Source organism: Frieseomelitta varia, unplaced genomic scaffold (genome assembly GCF_011392965.1).
Source record: "Frieseomelitta varia isolate USP_RPSP 00005682 unplaced genomic scaffold, Fvar_1.2 scaffold_591, whole genome shotgun sequence".
Classification (NCBI taxonomy): domain Eukaryota; kingdom Metazoa; phylum Arthropoda; class Insecta; order Hymenoptera; family Apidae; genus Frieseomelitta; species Frieseomelitta varia.
Genome location: NW_025110358.1, coordinates 526285 through 543493, shown reverse-complemented (window position 1 = coordinate 543493; position 17209 = coordinate 526285). Strand labels below are relative to the sequence as shown.

The 17209-nt window shown below is 33.9% G+C and overlaps 4 protein-coding genes across 6 annotated transcripts; 2 read left to right on the top strand and 2 right to left on the bottom strand.

Annotated features, from left to right (window-relative positions):
* Positions 1-2616: 2616 nt before the first annotated feature.
* LOC122534402 lies at positions 2617-9279 on the top strand. The gene is made up of 4 exons (XM_043665009.1): positions 2617-3256; positions 5763-6320; positions 8156-8305; positions 8475-9279. Exons 2-4 carry the CDS (start codon positions 5868-5870, stop codon positions 8976-8978), a joined length of 1107 nt encoding a protein of 368 aa, XP_043520944.1. The 5' UTR covers positions 2617-3256; positions 5763-5867; the 3' UTR covers positions 8979-9279.
* On the bottom strand, positions 9272-10516 carry LOC122534403 (nuclear transcription factor Y subunit B-1). Its single transcript, XM_043665010.1, has 2 exons — positions 10281-10516; positions 9272-10093 (listed from the first exon to the last, which is right to left on the bottom strand). Exons 1-2 carry the CDS (start codon positions 10390-10392, stop codon positions 9546-9548), a joined length of 660 nt encoding a protein of 219 aa, XP_043520945.1. The 5' UTR covers positions 10393-10516; the 3' UTR covers positions 9272-9545.
* A 475-nt stretch (positions 10517-10991) lies between these two features.
* LOC122534390 (ubiquinone biosynthesis protein COQ9, mitochondrial-like) lies at positions 10992-14972 on the top strand. 2 transcript variants are annotated; one of them, XM_043664979.1, is made up of 5 exons: positions 11014-11169; positions 13556-13744; positions 13941-14284; positions 14390-14611; positions 14672-14972. In XM_043664979.1, the coding sequence occupies exons 1-5, from the start codon at positions 11121-11123 to the stop codon at positions 14705-14707; spliced, it is 840 nt and encodes a 279-aa protein (XP_043520914.1). In that variant the 5' UTR covers positions 11014-11120; the 3' UTR covers positions 14708-14972. The 2 variants fall into 2 exon arrangements, with proteins under 2 accessions (XP_043520913.1, XP_043520914.1); XM_043664978.1 differs by lacking the exons at positions 13556-13744; positions 13941-14284; positions 14390-14611; positions 14672-14972 and adding an exon at positions 11386-13457 and having other exon boundaries at positions 10992-11169.
* A 133-nt stretch (positions 14973-15105) lies between these two features.
* Positions 15106-17149, bottom strand: LOC122534392. 2 transcript variants are annotated; one of them, XM_043664982.1, is made up of 3 exons: positions 16504-17149; positions 15865-16454; positions 15106-15774 (listed from the first exon to the last, which is right to left on the bottom strand). In XM_043664982.1, exons 1-3 carry the CDS (start codon positions 16810-16812, stop codon positions 15411-15413), a joined length of 1263 nt encoding a protein of 420 aa, XP_043520917.1. In that variant the 5' UTR covers positions 16813-17149; the 3' UTR covers positions 15106-15410. The 2 variants fall into 2 exon arrangements, with proteins under 2 accessions (XP_043520917.1, XP_043520918.1); XM_043664983.1 differs by having other exon boundaries at positions 15865-16433; positions 16504-17146.
* Positions 17150-17209: the final 60 nt, after the last annotated feature.

The window sequence follows — 17209 nt, the reverse complement described above, 5'->3', positions numbered from 1 at the left end:
TTTTTTTTTTTTTTTTTTTTTTTTTTTTTTTTTTTTTTTGTAGAAAATTTTCTAGCATGGGAAGAATCCTAATTGAATATATTCATTTTGTAGAACAAAACCAGCTAAAGCAGAGAAAAGAAAAAAGAAAGGTAAAAAGGCAGAAAAAACTAAGGGGATAAAGAAACCAAAAGCAGGTAAAGGAGAACGAAATATGAGGCGTAAAGTTGGAGGTAGAAAACGAAGATAAATATATCTATTACTATCTTCGTTTATGCTATTTTAATCATATTAAATGTATTAAATGTAACATAATTTAAAAAGTACATTACTAGATATATTGAAATAAATGTTGATACGAAAACTTTGTATCTGTTTCTTTATAGTAACTTCCAAGAAAGAATTTTGATATTGATATTGATATTTTTGGTAAATAGGTTGAACTTGCATTACGTACGAATATTATTTTTTAAAGATTTAAATTTAAACTATCATCTAACTAATCTAATAATAACTGTAAAAGATTATAGGATACAAATAAAAATATTCAGTGAATAATAAAAATATTTTTTTCATCACCACAGTAAGAAAATAACTATTTTAGAAAATACGTAAAAAATGAAATACAATCAAATTAAAACTGAAATATCGAAATAATATCAATCATGCGGGAAGTTATGAATTCAATTCTCGTGCGTGAAAATATAATTAAAAAACTCGATGAAACTGTCGCGAATTAAATGAAAGAATAGTGTTGCAAGTCGATAAAGCAGGTTGTCCCTTGGCCACAGAATCAGGGTAACGCGAGAAAGGTGAAAGGTCAAAAGCAGCACGGGATATCGACTCGGGAAAGTCGAGAGGGCGAGGTAACCTGGTAGCGGGTGTAAGGGAGGGTAAGTGCGAAAACGGGTTGCCCTAGAATCAGTAAGGGGTTCCACCCCACGTGTGATTTTATACATATTGTATATGTGTATATGTTCAATGTCATCTAAACGAAATATATTACACATTAGTATATCTTGCGCAATCTATAGGAGCCGAAATGTTAAAAATGTTAACAATTTGACTTTAATGTGCCCCACTTAATATCTTAATCATACTCTAAATCATATTCGCTTATCGCCATTTCATTATTCTCTTCTGTGTTATTTAAAAATCATAAATGGTAAATTTTCTTGAATATAATATAATGTAATATGTATATATGTTGCGAGTGAAATAAGGGCATACGGTTGAAGGCACAGTATTATGATATATTTCAGATTGGAAATACATTATACGATTCATGCCCTACTTGATCATGAAGCTGTTAAGTTTCGAATATTAGCTCATAAGCTGCATTTAGGAAAATAAAACTGTATTTATTTATTTAATTATTTAGGATACTATAGCGAGAAGTTGCGAATGTATGAAAGTAAATTTCCTGATATCGATTGTTGATCGATACATTTTAAAATATTTCAATATTACAACTGCATCTACATTCGGAACTGAACCTTACTCGATGAACGACGTAAAGAATATCCGTTACGCTATTTAGAAATTGCTATTTATCAAGAAATTGATCGTTTCAGTTTGATTTTTTTTATTTACCCAAGATAGAAAGTCGAGGTATACTGATATATTTTACTGTCGATTTTACGTGACTAGTTTGACTCTCAAAGTGTACTAGTGCTTTGTTAACTGACCACGATATTTTATCAAATCAGTCCAAAAAGGTATATATCCAGGATATTCTGATTATCTTATTTCTTTTTTTAAGCGCAAGAGAGCCACAGATACTTGATAAATCTATTTATTTTACATAACATAATCCCAGAGACTCTCACTACATCAGTTGCAAGAACTAATGGGAATAGTGACGGTTAGTTAGCAAAACGAATCCCGACCAGTTATCGCGGCATTACTATGTATGTATAGAAAAATCGAACATCATTAGGTATGTCTAGATACAGTAAGGCAAATATGTAGACAGTTATCGTTAAAACTGCTAACCTACATACATAAACTGCATAAGTAAGCATATGCCCGTTACAGAAAATAACTGCTGACTTTCTAATAAAACGTACAACCCCCATGAAACTCTTATGTAAGTGAAGATATTCGGAAAGGCGATTGAATGAAAAACATATACAGGATATTTCAGAAAGTTAATATAGAACTATAGAAGTATGTAGAAAAAAGTAAGTAAATGAATTCACGGGTATCATTAGTTTCATTGTTATAAGATATTTTTATATATGTTTAATATGACCTCCATTCATTTCAGCATCCCACTATTATTTCAATAATGTGAAAGCAAGCCGTAGAAGAACACTGCAAGTAAATCTACGATTATTCTGCTACTGCTGCCGAATGACAATAATTACTGCGTTCACTGTACAAGATTCAGTAATTTAAAATTTAGGCTACGATGTAGTGAACGCGTCTTCTGACAAATGAAACATCTGACGCTCGAAATGCACACACTCGTAAGAATCTGTATCCACATTTGATTACTTTATCGTATCGAGTCCGTCAGAACGCGGATCCACCGTAAACTACATCACTAAGTTGTAGACAGACGTGAAATAAAATCTCTTGCGTTGTTGCAGATTCGCAGTCGGAAACGTGTGACATCTTCGTGATATTTAAACCACGTTTATTTAACGCTGTTTTCTCGTTTTGGTCCCAACTCCCTGAAAGACTCTGTATAATCGAACGACGTAACGCGCGTGCGAGGATGGGTTGCAGAGGAAGGGATTGTCGAGCAGGAGGGCGAAGGAGTAATCGCGCGCGGTCGGTCGCGGTGCTCAGTTGGTGGTTGCTCGGGACGAACGGGCGCGTCCACGAAGTGTGGGGTAACGATGGAGGCTGCGTTAATTGCGACGACCGAGTGATACACACCGTGTGTATACACGGGGATCGTGTCCTGGATTCGTGGCCCGCGTATTCCATCGCGCGCGCCTCCCGCCCCCACCCCCCCTGTGCCTGTGCCCGTGCATTTGTGTGCGTGCGTGTCCCTCTAAAATACGGTGGTCTGGTCGTTTAGCATCCCTTAACTATCCTCGAGAAGGATAAAGTAAAGAAAATATTAACACAGAGAGGAAAGGGGGAGAAAGAGGAAATACAGTGTGATATAAAACGGAGAGAAAGGCAAAACACGGACACGGGGAAAATGTCGTCCACATAGTAGGACCAAGGCGAACGAAGAGAAAGAGAGAAAGAGAGAGAGAGAGAGAAAGAGAGAGAGAGAGAAGCAGGTCGAACACGGTGCAGTGGTTATCCTGAGTCGTTGGTACGCGCAGCCTTTTGGTGTTGCTGGCTGACTTGATGCCTGCTTTGCTATTGCTGTTGCTGCCGCCGCCGTCGAATCGCCGCCGACGTTGCTGCAGCAGTTGCTAGCGATGCGAAAATGAACGAGAATTTAAAAAAAAAAAAATTGAGAAAGATAATGTGTTGCTGAGAGGGAGAGAGAGAGAGAGAGAGAGAGAGAGAGAAAGAGAGAGAGAGAGAGGGAGAGAAAGAAACAAATGTAGCCTTCATTGTTCCGTCGTCGTCGTCGTCGTTTGGTCGTCGTTTTATTGTACAAACCGCTCTTCTGTTAATGCGATGCGCGTTTCTCCTAACGTAAATTACAAAGAAAAAGAGAAAAAAAAAGAAAGAAAGAAAAGAAAGAGGGAAAATAATAAATGTGACGTGCCCATCGGCCACCAGCCAGCCTTTTACTTTTTTTTTTACGCGCTTCATATATGTATTCTTTCTTTTTAGGAACTAAGTAGGATCGTATGAGTTCGTATCTCATTGAGGATCCTGTCGGTCCTTTGATATTTTTTTTCTTTTGGGATTCTTCACGTTTTTTACTTAGCTTTGTGTATAGCCTTTTCTTTTTACTTGCTTCATGCACGCACGTATATCATAGCATGTAATGTACATACATTCGTTTCTTATCATCGATATATATGATTATATAGCGGTAATTACGTTTGCTTGCTTGCTTTTTCACAGGAATTCATTATTCTCGGTTTTTGTATTCCTGACTCGCGGCTCTGTACGGTGCTTAGTCGATGTTCAGCATGCGATACTGTCCGTTGCAGTTAGTATTGTTTCATGCTGGGTACATTAAGATTTGGCGTGCCCATCCGATTTGTTTACGTTTTCCTCGCTTATATTATATTATTACAAAAAATATATAAACGCTGACCATTTATAACAAAAATAGCTCATAAGAGCTAGAGAGAAAGGATTGAACAAAATGGAACGGGTAAGAAGCTCGAGACAGAGATAGATAGCGGAAAGGCATTGAAAATGAACGTGACGAAATAAGGTAGGGAAGAGAGGAGACAAAAAAAAAAAAGAGGGAAATGGAAAAGGGTGGGATACAAAGAAGGGATAACTAGAACGTGTCACGATAAAAAACAATGAGGAAGAAGAGGGTTTTTCGATTTGTTACATTTGTGTCGGAAACACTTGACCCATTGACGGGTCAAGGAGCAAAACGGAAAGGTGCCAATACAGAAGTATTCTCGTAATGTTCACTTTGAGAAAATTTTCAAAGCTTAGAGGTAAAGATCAAAGACTGTTTAAATGAAAATATTGTACAAAAATATTTCGATCGAACTAATATAGTCAGTTATTGTAATATAATTTTTGTATAAATTATGACAAGATGTTCGTGAGTTCTTTTTTTTTTTATGTAAATTGATAATCATCTTTTTCTTATATTTTAGTTATATATATATGTTCATAAATTTTTATGAAGTTAAAAGTAGGTAGTTTTGGTATTTTGTCAAGGATTTTTAATTTTGTATATACTTAACAATCGTATATGTTTATCCGTGTCTAACAAGTATCTTTTAAATTTTCTACTCTCTCTTTTTAGAGTGCAATTTTTTAATGTAAAAAATTATCACGGTAAATTCTTTCTTACGTTCCGCCATCTTCGTAAATGATTCCTGTTCTTATTTCTTATCTGTGTATGTATTTATATGTATACCTCGCATGTCATCTTTTGCTAATTACTGACATAGCGATAGAGAGTTTAGTAATAAATATTTCTATCGTGTGCTTTTCTTGTGTAGAAGAACCGTATAAAATATAAAATCAATGTAATTATGTATATTATATTAAATTAGTTTCCTTATTTTTCAAATCTATCTCATTTTGTAAGTAATTAGCTAACAATTTTATATAAGACCTTATACAGAGACTTAATGTCGCTAATCAATCAGCTTATTAACAACTGTATAGGTTGACACTAATTGTAAATTTCTAAATTATATTAAAAAAGAAATAGCATTTAGTAAATATGTCGTTCTCGCAGATTATTATTTGCTTTTAGTATTGAATTTTGTTTTGAAGCACATCGAATTTGTGACCTATTCTCAAAACAAGTTACAAATATTTAGTATTAAAAATATGTTGCGTAAAAAAACGAATGAGATATTAACAAACTACAAGTTATGTAACTTTATTTAACGAAAAATGATAAAACCATTTTCTTATTTGTAACTTATCAACATCATTAATTTTGTACTTGTAACTTATTAACATTGCTAATTTTGTAACTTATTAACATCATTAGTTGGTAAATGATTACGGAAGAGAGCCCAGATGTTCAAAAAATCACAAATTCTGCCCTCTAAACAAAGTTCAAACCATTTATAGTATGCATACGTAAATAAAAAACGCTGTAAATAAAAAAACGCTTTTCACGTGCTTCGTGCTAGAATATTAATGGTAGAATTAGTATATGACGGCCGCCAATAGCGGGCGGATGTCCGTCATGTTTCTTGCGTTTACAGACGAAAAAGACAGGAAGACGATGCAAAGGGATCTAAGCTCGTAACAGAAAGAACGCCTGGCCCGAAGGCGTTAAACCGGGAAGAGTATAAATCGGGCGCGAAGCAATGTACGCAGCTGCGGGTGGCGCCAGTATTGCGAATAGGAGGAAGCAGAAACGGCTGCAGCTAAATAAACGCGTCACCGAGGGTACGATCCCGTCACGGCTGAAGACGATACCAGCTTCTCAGCACCACTACCACCACCACCAACACCAACACCAACACCACCACCACCCCAGCAAGTTTGCTCGTCCGCACGTTGTTCCACCATCCTCCACATCACAGCCACCACAACCACCGTCATCTGCATTCCATCCGAGCATCGATCGACGGCGTCATCATGTTGAGAAGTGTCAGCAGGTTGCACCTGTTTCTCCGATCCAATTTCCAATCTCGCCACCGCCACTGTCCCTCGAGTCGCCAAGTTCGGTTACTTATCCGAGTAAATCTAATAATTTCCCATTTCCACCACCATCGATCCTCGATCTCCGAGTTTCGCCATCTTCTTCGGAGCTACAGGTGGGTAGATCCATTTAGCGGTAAATACTTTTTAATTGCTCTATAGGGTCGTTTTCATTATCAATACTTATCTATTTTAGCTCTACTTTTTCTCTTCTTTCTCTATCACACATTATAGTTGCTCTTGCCATAGGTAACCCTTTTATACTCACTCAGTATTTATAACGCAATCTCTATCCTTGTTCAAGTATTTGATAAATCCTCGTTGCACTCTGCACCTCTTCTCTTCTTGCTGGCGCACATTTACTTATAATTAGGAATACACCATCGATCGGCTGTCTGGTGGCGTATGTAAACCCCCGCGATAACACACACATCCTCGAGCGGCTCCAGGTTCGTCAGCTGGTTATCCATCAATTGTAATTTTTTTTTAGTAATTAACATGTCCTCCCCCCCTGGTTCCTACCAGCGGATACAAGCATCACCTACTAATGCTGGAGGCAGACAGTGCGATGTTAGGAGTAAGTTGTAGTGCCTGGTACCAGTCACGATTTGGAGACTTTTAAGAAAAAAAAAAAAAAAAAAACTCGTGTGGTTCTTTTGGTTTTTTCCGTTCCGAGGGAAGGATAAGGGAAGAATTTATAAATTGTAACCGGTGTACCAAAGAAAGTGGAAAGGAGAAAGAGGAGGAGGAGAAAGAGCGGAAGGACGATCGAGATCTTAACGATCAATAAAACAGGCAAATGAATGAGCGGAATGCAGGCTGCTTTATTGATTAGAAGGGAGAAGCAACGGTTACGGGGGGGTAAGGTGGTGAACTTTAGAGAATTACCCTCCAACTTGGCCACCAGACTAATTCCGCCGCTTCCACGATATCCCCCACGATCATATGTTTATGGGGTAAGTATTAAAATCATTTTAATATGCTGTATCATCAACAGTAAGCTATTGGCATCGAAGGGTAAACTGCTGCTTCCCTAGCTAATTATATGTGCATCAACTTTGTATAGTTCTTTTTTGGATCAAAACAATTGATATCGTAGTTGTTGTTCATCCCTTTCTTACTTTTTTCTTGTCATAGAGTAATTACTATGCACCAACTTAAAAATACAATTGCTGAACATAATCTAGAGAAATTGATGTGTACAAAATTTCAAATACTTTATATTATTACACACTGCTTAGTATGAATTTTGAATACTAATATAAGTTATGATTTAAAAGCAAGACTATCACAAATGATCGTGCGATTTTTCAACTCAAAAAAAAAAAAAAAAAAATGTATTCCTTAAAAGTGGAAAAGTTTTCTTAATACCAGGATTCACAATATTAATCTTCAGACTAATATAGTGCGAAAAATTGTAATTCTACAATGTGCACTACTCGATACTCCACACCCGAAGGTTGACAACTGTTACTAATTATGTTTAATCAATTTTTTATTGTCAATTAAAATACAATGATTGCAGTGTACTTGTGTAGACAAGTTCTACGATACATGTACGTATAAAACGTTTATCGGTTCCATTTATATATACAAATTTTTCTATGTTCTATCTAGTACATGCATGCATGTTTTTACCTTATTTATGTGCTGAGTAACGAGGACAAAAATAATTGACTATCTAATAACATAGTAACAAATTCTAGATATTTGTTTGATAAAAAGACATGTTTTAAATGATAGAGAAAGATGCAAATTACATAATCACATTGATTTTAAGTTTTTGTATTTATTTATATTTTGTATAATAGTATAAATACATATATGTAATACTTATAATATTAGACTGTTCACAATTTCATTATATTCAAATTTAATAGACATTAAAATGTTGAATCGTAGTTATTAAAAAACTCTTTAAAGGTAATACCTGAACAAAGAATAATTTCAGTGTGGTGGAGGACCTGGTAAAGCAGCATGGCAAGGATGCAGCAGACCTTCTCCCCTTCCTTTATCTCCTATGTCACCTCATGGATGTCGCGGAGATGGCTACAAGACAAAGCAGTGCGAGGCTCATCGACGATGGATGAAAAGGAACAGGGTAAACAAGCATTTGTAATAATCTAAAGAAAAAATTTTTGAGTTATATACAAAACGATTAATTCATTAATATCTATTAAACATATTAAACATATTAACCTTATATATTGTTTTATTTATATATCATGTCAAAAATTATGGTTGTTCTATAGTTCTATCCTTATTTTTAGATAAGAGATGCAAGTTATTGCTATGGAAGCAGTGGAGAAGATGACGAAGAAGATGGAAGCAGTAATGCAAACCGTCGTAGAGGTGAAGTCAGTGCGGCAGTGAATACCGTACTATATGCGGGGCTGGGAACTACAGCGCTCGGATTAGTTATATCGTTTGTCGGCACTGGAGAGAAAGGATTCCTCAGTCCAGAATTGAGGCTGGTGGGTCCTTCGCTACTGTGCGCCGGTTTACTGTGTTGTCTATTTCGGGTGCTGCTCTGCCTCTGTCTATGTCGTTGCGGTCAATGCCGTTGGCGGTTTTGTCACGTCGCTTCTGACAAGAAAGAAAAAGTGAGAAAAACAGAAGCTCGACCAGCTGGAACATTGCCTACCGCCTCACTTTTGTCACCAACGCATCAACAACACCAACAGCAGCAATCGGCCGTGTCCTCGAGTGCCGCTGCATCATCATCAACAAAAGCACACGAGCTCTTGCTCTCTCCTGCCCAGTTACCAGAGTGAAAAAACACACCGTTACGAACATTTTCTACAAGATTCGGATTTCGTGAGAAATCTACACGCCGATTAACTGCCGGTTCTTGTCCAATATAGAAATATCTTATCTCCATTTGACCTGAACCGTTTTCGCAACAACAAAAAAGGAAAACAACAACCATCACAGCCTAATTCTAGTTTAAATGCGAATTCTAGCGCTTAAAGATGATAGTTGAATAAACAATCGGCTATGTTTTTCTACCCCTACTGTGTTTGAAAAAGTAAAAAAAAAGAAGAAAAAAAAGTAATTACCAGTGATGTTTGTGAACTGCCTACTGGTTTTATTTCCTTTTGCATTTCACTTTTCTTTACAAAAAACTTGCCCAAAGTTAAATCGTCTTTATTTTGGAGATTTCTTAAGGACATACTCCAATACAATAACAGATTAGCTTACCACACAGTTTAGTAAACCAATTTGACAGTCTTTTACAAAATGTAATCCTGCATGCAAAAGGTACGCGCATAGTTGAGAGACTCGTTTTGTAAATTTCACATTAAATAATATATATTTAACATCATCTTAACACATAATAATCAGGAAAGTTGGAATTGCATTTGATCGGCAGACGTGTAACTATATATAACGGGTGTATCTGACGTGGTGGCACTCGACGCTGTCGCGGCAATAGCAAACAACTGATCTTCGTATATGGTTCCTTGTGGTTCAGTTTTTCCATTGCCTGTTGCCGTACCACTACCTGGAGGATTATCTCCTTTCGTCGCTTCTCGGTACTTTTGTAGATATACTTTTAACGGTTCTACGTAATTATCAAAACCAAGAGTCGTCATAGCAAACAAAATATCTTCACCATTGATAGTCTTGCGTTTCTCCATGTGACACCTGTCACTTGCCTCGGACGTTATGAAGGATATAAATTCAGATACGCATTCTTGAACACATTCGCGTGCATCTTTCGCTATTTTTCCTGCCTCTGGTATCGCTCTCTTCATAATTTTAGCAACATTCGCTATGGGAAGAAACCGGTCCTGTTCGCGAAGAGGTCCTCCGCCACTGCCACCTCCAACTCCCTGCAAGGGATCACTGGCTCCGTGATTCGAGTCGTCCGTATTTTCAGGATCATCTAAATAAAAGTACAAGCATAAGTTTTTACATATCGATACGTAGAAGTGATACATACAATGATTCAATAAAGTGAAAATTGAAGAAAGTACATTTTTCTGTTAAAAATTTGGATTTTATAACGTTTAATATTGAATATAAATTTTCATTTGTGTTTTCATTATGTTTTCAAAACATGGTTAACCTACCTTCCATATCATCAGATTGTACGCTAATATACGAGGCGGAAACGCCACTACCGCCAAGGAATGCAGACGGACCCAGAGGTCCATCGTCTCCACTTTCACCACTGTTTTCCATTTCCAGTTTGATTTACGTTAAATACACTACACAATGATCTTTTCTTAACCTCCTTTTGTAGCTTTGTTTTCACGGTACTTTAGTGTATTTTAGGCATAGATAAGTTTTTACTAGATGTCAGTAACACATGTAGTATTTTAGTACCTTCACAACGAACGAATATTACAATTGTAACTATTCTACATTTTAAAAAAAAATTTCTCTGTATAAATATATGTACTATATTGTCTTTTTTTTAAATAAAACGTTTGATTTATAATTATTATATGTAATAAGATGTAAAAAAATAAATAGAAATAAACTAACCATTAAGACAGATCTCTAAGTAATGTAAAGAATCAAAATACCATTTACAAAGTGAATTTATTGTTGTGTACAAGTAGACAAGATACAAAAATAGATATAACCACAGACGAGGTATATTCATATATTTCGTCATAACTTATAATTCATAACTTAATAAATTGTTTAATGAACACAATTTCAAAATTGCACATTTTATCACTTCAGAAAACTCAATAATACGAATAAGGGATTTATTGTTTGAAAACATCGAAATTCTATAATGAATTTGAAAATTCGTGCTAGAAATATTAGAACGGACTATGTTTGTAGCATATGAAGGCGGATATGCAATTCTCATAAATATTTCGAATAGAACAATAATAATCGCAGTTTCGTCGTGTACGTATAAATGTGCAGCAAGTAGTTTATTTAAAGTTATTAATATGGCTATGTCTAGTATTTTATTAATGCGAAAAGGTCTTTCAATAAATGGTAAGCGAGTTTTTTTGTATTTGTAACATATGCCAATCACAATTCATACGCACATCATTTTTATCTTGACGTTTGTTGTCAAAATTTTGAATTAGATTATACAATTTTTATGAAAAATATTAGAAGAATTGTGCAACTCGTGTGATGATTGCATTTGTTTACGTAATTTTGTTACTATATGTTTTTCGTTAAAGTGTATTATGGTTTTGTTTATAGTATAGTACGAATACCGAAACAAAGTATGATGTTTCCTAGTATTACTGCAGCTGCACAATTTCATTTTGTACATATATCTTCAAATAATGCTATGATTTTCTGTGTTTATTAATCCCTTATTCATTCATGGAGATTGAAATGTTGAATATGTTAAGAAAGGAGGTTATGTTTGAATTCTATTTTACGTATGTATTTACATGATAAGTCATAAAAAAAAAAAAAAAAAGAATGATAGAACATCAGGAAGTCCTTGAAAAAAAATTCGTTAAAGAATTAACGGACAATTTAAAAGAAAACAGATTTAAAGAAGTTCTAAACTTTTTTGAAGATAACAGTTATGATGATATCATTAGAGAGTCCTCATGGGATATTGTGTCAACAGTATCATCCTACATTACTACAGAAAATTCTAAATGCAATGGAGACTTGGTTGAATGTTGTAAAGCAATATTAAATGCTATAGTAGAAAAATGTAATCCTTCCGAGACAGTGTTAGAACTGTTGGAACAAGTAGAAAGTCCAGAAGATGATATAAAATTTTCTATAATTTTAAGTGTGCTTAGTAAATGTCTTTTTAAAATGGACAAAAAGATGAGAGCCATAGAATGGTGTATCAGTACGTTAAGATCTTATATTGAAAGTCTACCAATACCAGAGAAAGATTCTCAAGATAATATTGTCATTATAAATAAAATAAAAAATGTTTATAATGCAGTTATATTATTTTTAGAACCATTAATAAATGAATCAAGATTAGAAAATGCAGGGAAATGTACCATATTAAGAGATTATCTTGCTAGCATTTTAATCTTTCTAATGGGAAAACCGTTGTTTTATTTTCAAAAAGGTGAACTAGAATCAAGTTTAAATCAGTCATTACCTGAGAAAATTGTAATACTTGTAAGTCGTGTAACTGGTGACTTGCTTTCATTTTTAAACATTGCAAGTACAAGAAGTAAAGAAACCAAGTCCAAGAAGAAGAATATAGATGAGGAGAATATTGATCTAAAAGTAACACTTTTTGAATTGGATGAGAACATATCAGATTTGGCATATGCTAATTTCTATTTCTATGTTATAACAAAACTGCATCTGTGGGAAAAAGTACCACAGATATATGATTGGCAATATATTTTTGAAGCGTGCATATATCTTATTATTAAATTACTGCAAGAACAAGAAAGCATTACTAAAGGTTTAAATCTTTTGGAACATCTTTTGATAAGATTAACAAGACGTTCTTTACCATTGCAATCATTACAGTTAAATATATACTTTGAATTATTCAATGCACTTGTGAAAATAATGATTTATTCCAATAACGATCAAGAAAGAAAAAAAGCTTTAAATTTATTTCAAAACTATATTGAAATATTCGATATACAAGCTAGATACTCAATTATTTTGTATTTATATCAAACTAGCGAACATTCAGGTTTACTGAGCTTAACTACTGGAATATTTAAAGCTTCTATTATTGAATGTCTCCAAGCATCACCTCCTGTACCATATTTTTTTGGTAATAATCTAGAAATTTTAATCAAACTGACTTGTAAATTACCACATGGTAGTGCATCAGATTTAGTGGAATTATCCGACGAAATAATCACAAGCTTGAATCTGTTAAGATTTCTATTTATAAGAGATGAGCAAAATCAAACTGGTATTTGGAACTTAGTAGATAAACTTCAACATGAATATTTAAAACCATTGAGAGAAGGAATACATCTTTGTAGAGCGCATTGGAAAGTAAAAATAAAAGATTTGGAGGAGCAAAAGAAAACGTACAAAATATTTGAAAATATAGAATTAGAAAAAAGTGATGCGGAGATAACATTAACTGTTGGTGATGAAAAATTACCAGCAATGCCAATTCCAGAAAAAATTACATTTTGTTGTCAAGCCATAAATGGTCTTGATGTGATGGAAAGTGTTTTGATTAGAGTCAATGAATGTATTGCTAATAATTCTTTCAGACTAAATATCAATAAAATAGTATCTTCAGAATAAAAATTGTACATTTATGTAATATATATATAATTCACTATTGAATAAAATCATTCCTCATTTACGTTTCATGTATTTTGACTATATCCTACTATTTATTATTGATAATCACATTTCTTGGAATAAAGAAAAAGAAATTAAAAATAAATTTTAATTTTAATAGGTCTTAGACGTTTATGGACTTGTAGAGTTTTACTCACAGATCAACCCGAAAATGATCAGCAGCAATCAAATCGAGAACATAGTAAAGAAAGCGATGAGGAATATGAGAAAAATATCAAAATGAAAATTCTTGCCGCATCTTTAAAATATGTTCATGATCTTGGATGGAGCCAGCAAGCCATCAGTGCTGGTAATTTGTAATAATTTTTCAATTAAATAGAGGAGTCAAAATTAATTTTTTGTGTGAGTGAATAAATATATTTTCACTGTATTATAGATGTAATATGTTCATTAGTTCCTTTCAATTTTAATTTAAAAATAAAACTTTCATATTAATGTATAATGCAGGTAAATAAAAATATTTAATGAAAAGTTATGTACTTAAGGTGCTGAATCAATTGGATACCCTGGGATAATTCATGGATTATTCCCTAATCGAGGAGCAGATTTGGTTCATTATTTCTACTTAACATGCAATAAAGAATTGAATAAAATACTTGAGGAGCAAGCTCTTGCTGTTGAACAGAGTCCTACTAAAAAGAAAAAGACACTAGAATTACAAGTACGCGATGCTGTTGAAACAAGATTGAGAATGGTGATTCCATATAAAAAAACATGGCCACAAGCTTTAGCCCTTATGACCTTACCACCTAATGTACCATTATCATTAGCTAATTTACTCACTTTAGTGGACGATATTTGCCATTATGCTGGTGATAAATCAGTTGACGTAAGAATGATAAATATAAATATATTTTTATACAATTCATATATAAAAATAAATTTACAATTTATTAATAAGTTAGTAAGTTATATTAAAACTTTTTTGAACCAGATGAACTGGTACACTAGAAGGATAGTATTAGCAGGTATTTATAAAACAACTGAATTGTACATGTTACAAGATAATAGTGAAGATCATTGGAAAACTTGGAATTTCTTGGAAAGACGAATAAAAGATGCGACACAAGTTCATACAATTTTAACAACAACTTCTGATATAGCATTACCAGATTTAAATCGTGCTACTGAAACAGCGAGTGCTGTTTTTGTTACAGTAAGTTTTTTAAAGTTTGAATTGCTTTCAAAAATAACTATATATTTCCATTTCCAATAGGCACGCAATATACTCGGACTGAATTGGAATAGGTAGGAAAAAAATAAAAATCAATGTCTAGATCACTAAATAGAGGAAAATATGAAACATTTTTGTGAATTTATTTGTTACAAATGAAAGCGTAAATAGTTTATACAATAGTATTCAAATAATAGTATTTAAAAAAAAGAGTAACATTAAGACCAAATAACGATCATGGCTAATTTATTTTAGTATTACATATTTCAACAAAATCTGTACATTTGAGGTCAAATTTAATAAATGTTATTTATTTTTATGCATATAAAGATATAAACTGTTAGAAATATAGATTTAATAATATTTAACAATTACCCTGCAATATTATCGTGATTAATATAATTTTCTGTTTCATATAAAATTATGTTACATCTCTCATATTAAACGAGAGATCAACTTCTGTTCTTACTATTGAATTGAGCAGGAATTTATTTTTATTATGAAGAATATATTTACAAAGAGAAATGAAGATACACACCACACAGCCAAGTAGTTCACAAATCAACTTCGGATCACGTTGAAAGATATAACGTATTTCATACAAAAAAGAAAATAGTATATCTTTCAACTTATATTAATCAATTTTTATAAAATTGAAGATATCTCACAATCTTAACAATGAGCATTTCTTATTAAAAAACACTCGTATCTAATCGCGTCTCGCGAAAATTTTTCCAAAAGAAGCTATTGTTATACAATATAAAACACTGAATTTTTCCAATTAATAATGCGCTTCTTCTATATAACCTTTGATAGTTTTCGGTAAAGGCAGTTTGTGAATATTGTCTAATCTTGTATATTGACGTATGACAAAACGACAAAGATATTGCAAACTTCGGACTTGAGTAAACCTACTCACTGGCTTTGTTAATCTAACTGGAAAAGACGGATGACCGGGATACTTAGGTCGTGAATAGCAAAAGACACCTGATTGGCTAAAATTCATTGAATAGTTAATTAAGTCAGCCACCGAACTAAACCCTTCGCTTTCACTTTGGTTGCATAAAGAAAATAAACCGCCAGTGTGTTCCATACGAGCATGAAGTAGTTTGCCAGATGATTTAAAGCTAAGTGTCAGAACATATCTACAGAAAAATAAACATTAAATATATATTGCATAATACGAGTTGCATTTTTAATAATATTTCTAACAAAAAAAGAAGAAAAAAACAAACCTATCGTCTGAGGAATCTCTAACTAAGAATGCACCATCTGGTTCAGATAGAAGTTTGGCATCAGCTTCGTTTCCTGATATTGGTCCCCAATACCATCCATAGTTACTTAATTTCAGCAGTTCCTCTGTAAGACTTGCTTTTATTTTATTATCGTTACTTCTATTAATCTCTGTATTTTCATTAGTTCTTTCAATTTGATGTTTCACTACATTTTCTATTGTTGATCTAGATCCTGACTCATTATCCGAGGATGATTGGCATATATTAGAAACATTTTCTTGATTAGCATCTGTGTTGAGCTTATTAATAATTTGTGTATCAATTATGTCTAGTTTCTCTTCGATGTCATTACAGTTATTTAAGGTTCTATTTAATCTTTCTGAAATGTATTTGCTCTGAGATACATCCAGAGCTAAGATTTCATTGCTATACTGATCATCGCAATTCCTATCGGTTTTGTAGTTTGATTCGAGCATGTTATTGTCTCTCGGGACCGTAGATGCATTCTTTTGAATCGTCAGATCATAGTTTGTTTCATTTTGTATGCCAGACGCTTCAACTTCCTTTGTCTGCAAGAAACAAACATCTTTCTATACAACAAAACAGAAGTCTTTTTCATGAAACATTTTGCACACTTACCCTTCGTTTGGATTTGTGCGTCAACTTCTTCACCTGCATGTGTCTTTTGATGTTCTTGAAGAACTCGAACGACGTTCTACTGCCGAGATTATTCCTCGCTTTACTCTCGACGATTTTAACTTCTGTTAACTCTTCCTTTTTCCTTTGACATCCTTGCTTCTTCGATGCGTTCTTGCGTCGTGAATCGCGCCACCAAAGGAAGTCAAACGTCCTGCCGTTCAACTTGCGCGGCCTCCAACTTCTCTTCGGCGTTCTCGCAGCAGACGCTGGTGCAATCGTGACGAAGTCCTCTGACGTTTGACTTATCATATTCAAATGCCGTGCGATACTTCAAACTGGCTCCAAACCAAAGGAAGGGCTCGCTTCCGCTATCTTATCGAAAATTATTTCAGACGCCATCTATTTCTTAGCTCTTTTTCTCCTCTCACGATAATAAACCTCTTTCTTCGAAATTTGACAAATCTCACCAAGGAACTTCCATTTGACAATTGTTCTCCGGTATTATTCTCGCGTCGACGCGAGATAAATGCAGTCAACCCGAAACTGTTGCTTTTGTGTAGTTTCGCAAATTTCCTCCGAATTAATCCCCGCTTTGATATGTTTCTCCACTAACTTCGTCGAAAAAGTTCCTATCCGTCCGTGCAGTTTTCGGTTAGAGTATCACTTGAACTTGACAGAATTGATTTCTTTTCAGTGTAAAAAAAGC